The sequence below is a fragment of the Haplochromis burtoni genome, unplaced genomic scaffold, assembly GCF_018398535.1.
Source record: "Haplochromis burtoni strain Fernald_Lab_line unplaced genomic scaffold, NCSU_Asbu1 Contig_459, whole genome shotgun sequence".
In the NCBI taxonomy this organism is placed as follows: Eukaryota; Metazoa; Chordata; class Actinopteri; order Cichliformes; family Cichlidae; genus Haplochromis; species Haplochromis burtoni.
In genome coordinates, this window is record NW_024582820.1 from 273,885 (window position 1) to 275,040 (window position 1,156).

General features: G+C 47.9%; 1 protein-coding gene across 1 annotated transcript in view; it reads right to left on the minus strand.

The window, feature by feature from the left end:
• Window positions 1-1,156, minus strand: part of LOC102304240 (echinoderm microtubule-associated protein-like 6) — a gene marked incomplete in the record, with an annotated part of 54,946 nt that overhangs the window by 3,811 nt on the left and 49,979 nt on the right. The window contains 1 exon segment of the mRNA XM_042213603.1: window positions 68-173. Coding sequence (XP_042069537.1) covers window positions 68-173 — 106 coding nt within the window.

Consider the following 1,156-nt stretch of genomic DNA (forward strand, 5'->3'; position numbering starts at 1 on the left):
TATTCAATCACGGTGCTGCCATCCATTCTTATACACAGTGTGTACGTGCTCATATACACACACACACCTGAGAAGTCCAGCGCACACACTCCTCTCTGATGAAAGCCTTTGAGCAGAGAGAGGCACTTCAGAGTCTGGATGTCCCACACGTGGACGGCCGGGTCCCTCCCCACCTGCACAGCACCAACATTAAACGCGACGTTAAGAAGAAACAGCGAGAGGTTTGTGGCAGAGCAGACAAAGGTGCAGACGGTCTGAAGAAACTAAAGCTCCTGCAACACCTGCAGAACAACGAGTTTTAAATAGCAAAACATGAAACAACAGATAAGCTGATCAAAGCCGATTAATAATAGTCACGGCAACTCGGAGTGTCCAAAAAAACCTACACGGTGCAGTATGCAGTCCATAAAACTGGAGAAGTACTGCTTATCCAATATCCACCTTAAGGGTCCGGTCTTGTCAATCTCCAGAACTTCTCCGTTTTTGGTTCCCACCAGGATGTGACCGTGACCCAGGGTGATGGCCCTGATGGACGGGTTGTCCTCCAGCAACAGTCCTGCACACACACACACACACACACACACATCTCTGTATCGTCTTTTCTGGTCTCTGTTTCTGCTGTAAAGTCTCTCTGTAGTTGTTTTTCGGTCTGAGTTTCTCTAGTCTGCCTCGTTTCCTTTTTATAAAGATGAAGCTGCCGAAATGATTAAAGCAAAATCAAAAAGATCTCCCTGTGTCCTGGGCGATCGGGTTGGCTTAAATACTGTCTCTCTGTAATCGTCTCTGTGATCGGCTGAGCAGCCTGGACTAAAGGCGGCTCTTTCCAGTAACTGCTCTCTTTTCCGAACCTGGATATTTTTGCAGTTTCAGCTGCACGTCCACATGATGGCAGCGTTGGACAGAAGAGGTTCTGCTCCACAGGTTAAATATGAAACTCCACCGAGTTACAGAGCATCTCTGTGTTGTTAGGAGAAAAACTGAAAACATGAAGCGGTCAGTGGGTTTGAGTCTCACCTGTCAGGAGAAGCCACAGGTGAGCCTGGTACAGGCAGCAAACCCACTGGCTGAGGCTCGTAGTGACACAGCATGCGGATGTTTAACATCTGGCTGAGTTTACACCAGGTTCTGTAAAGCTTCTCCTATGTGTTCGTCAAAG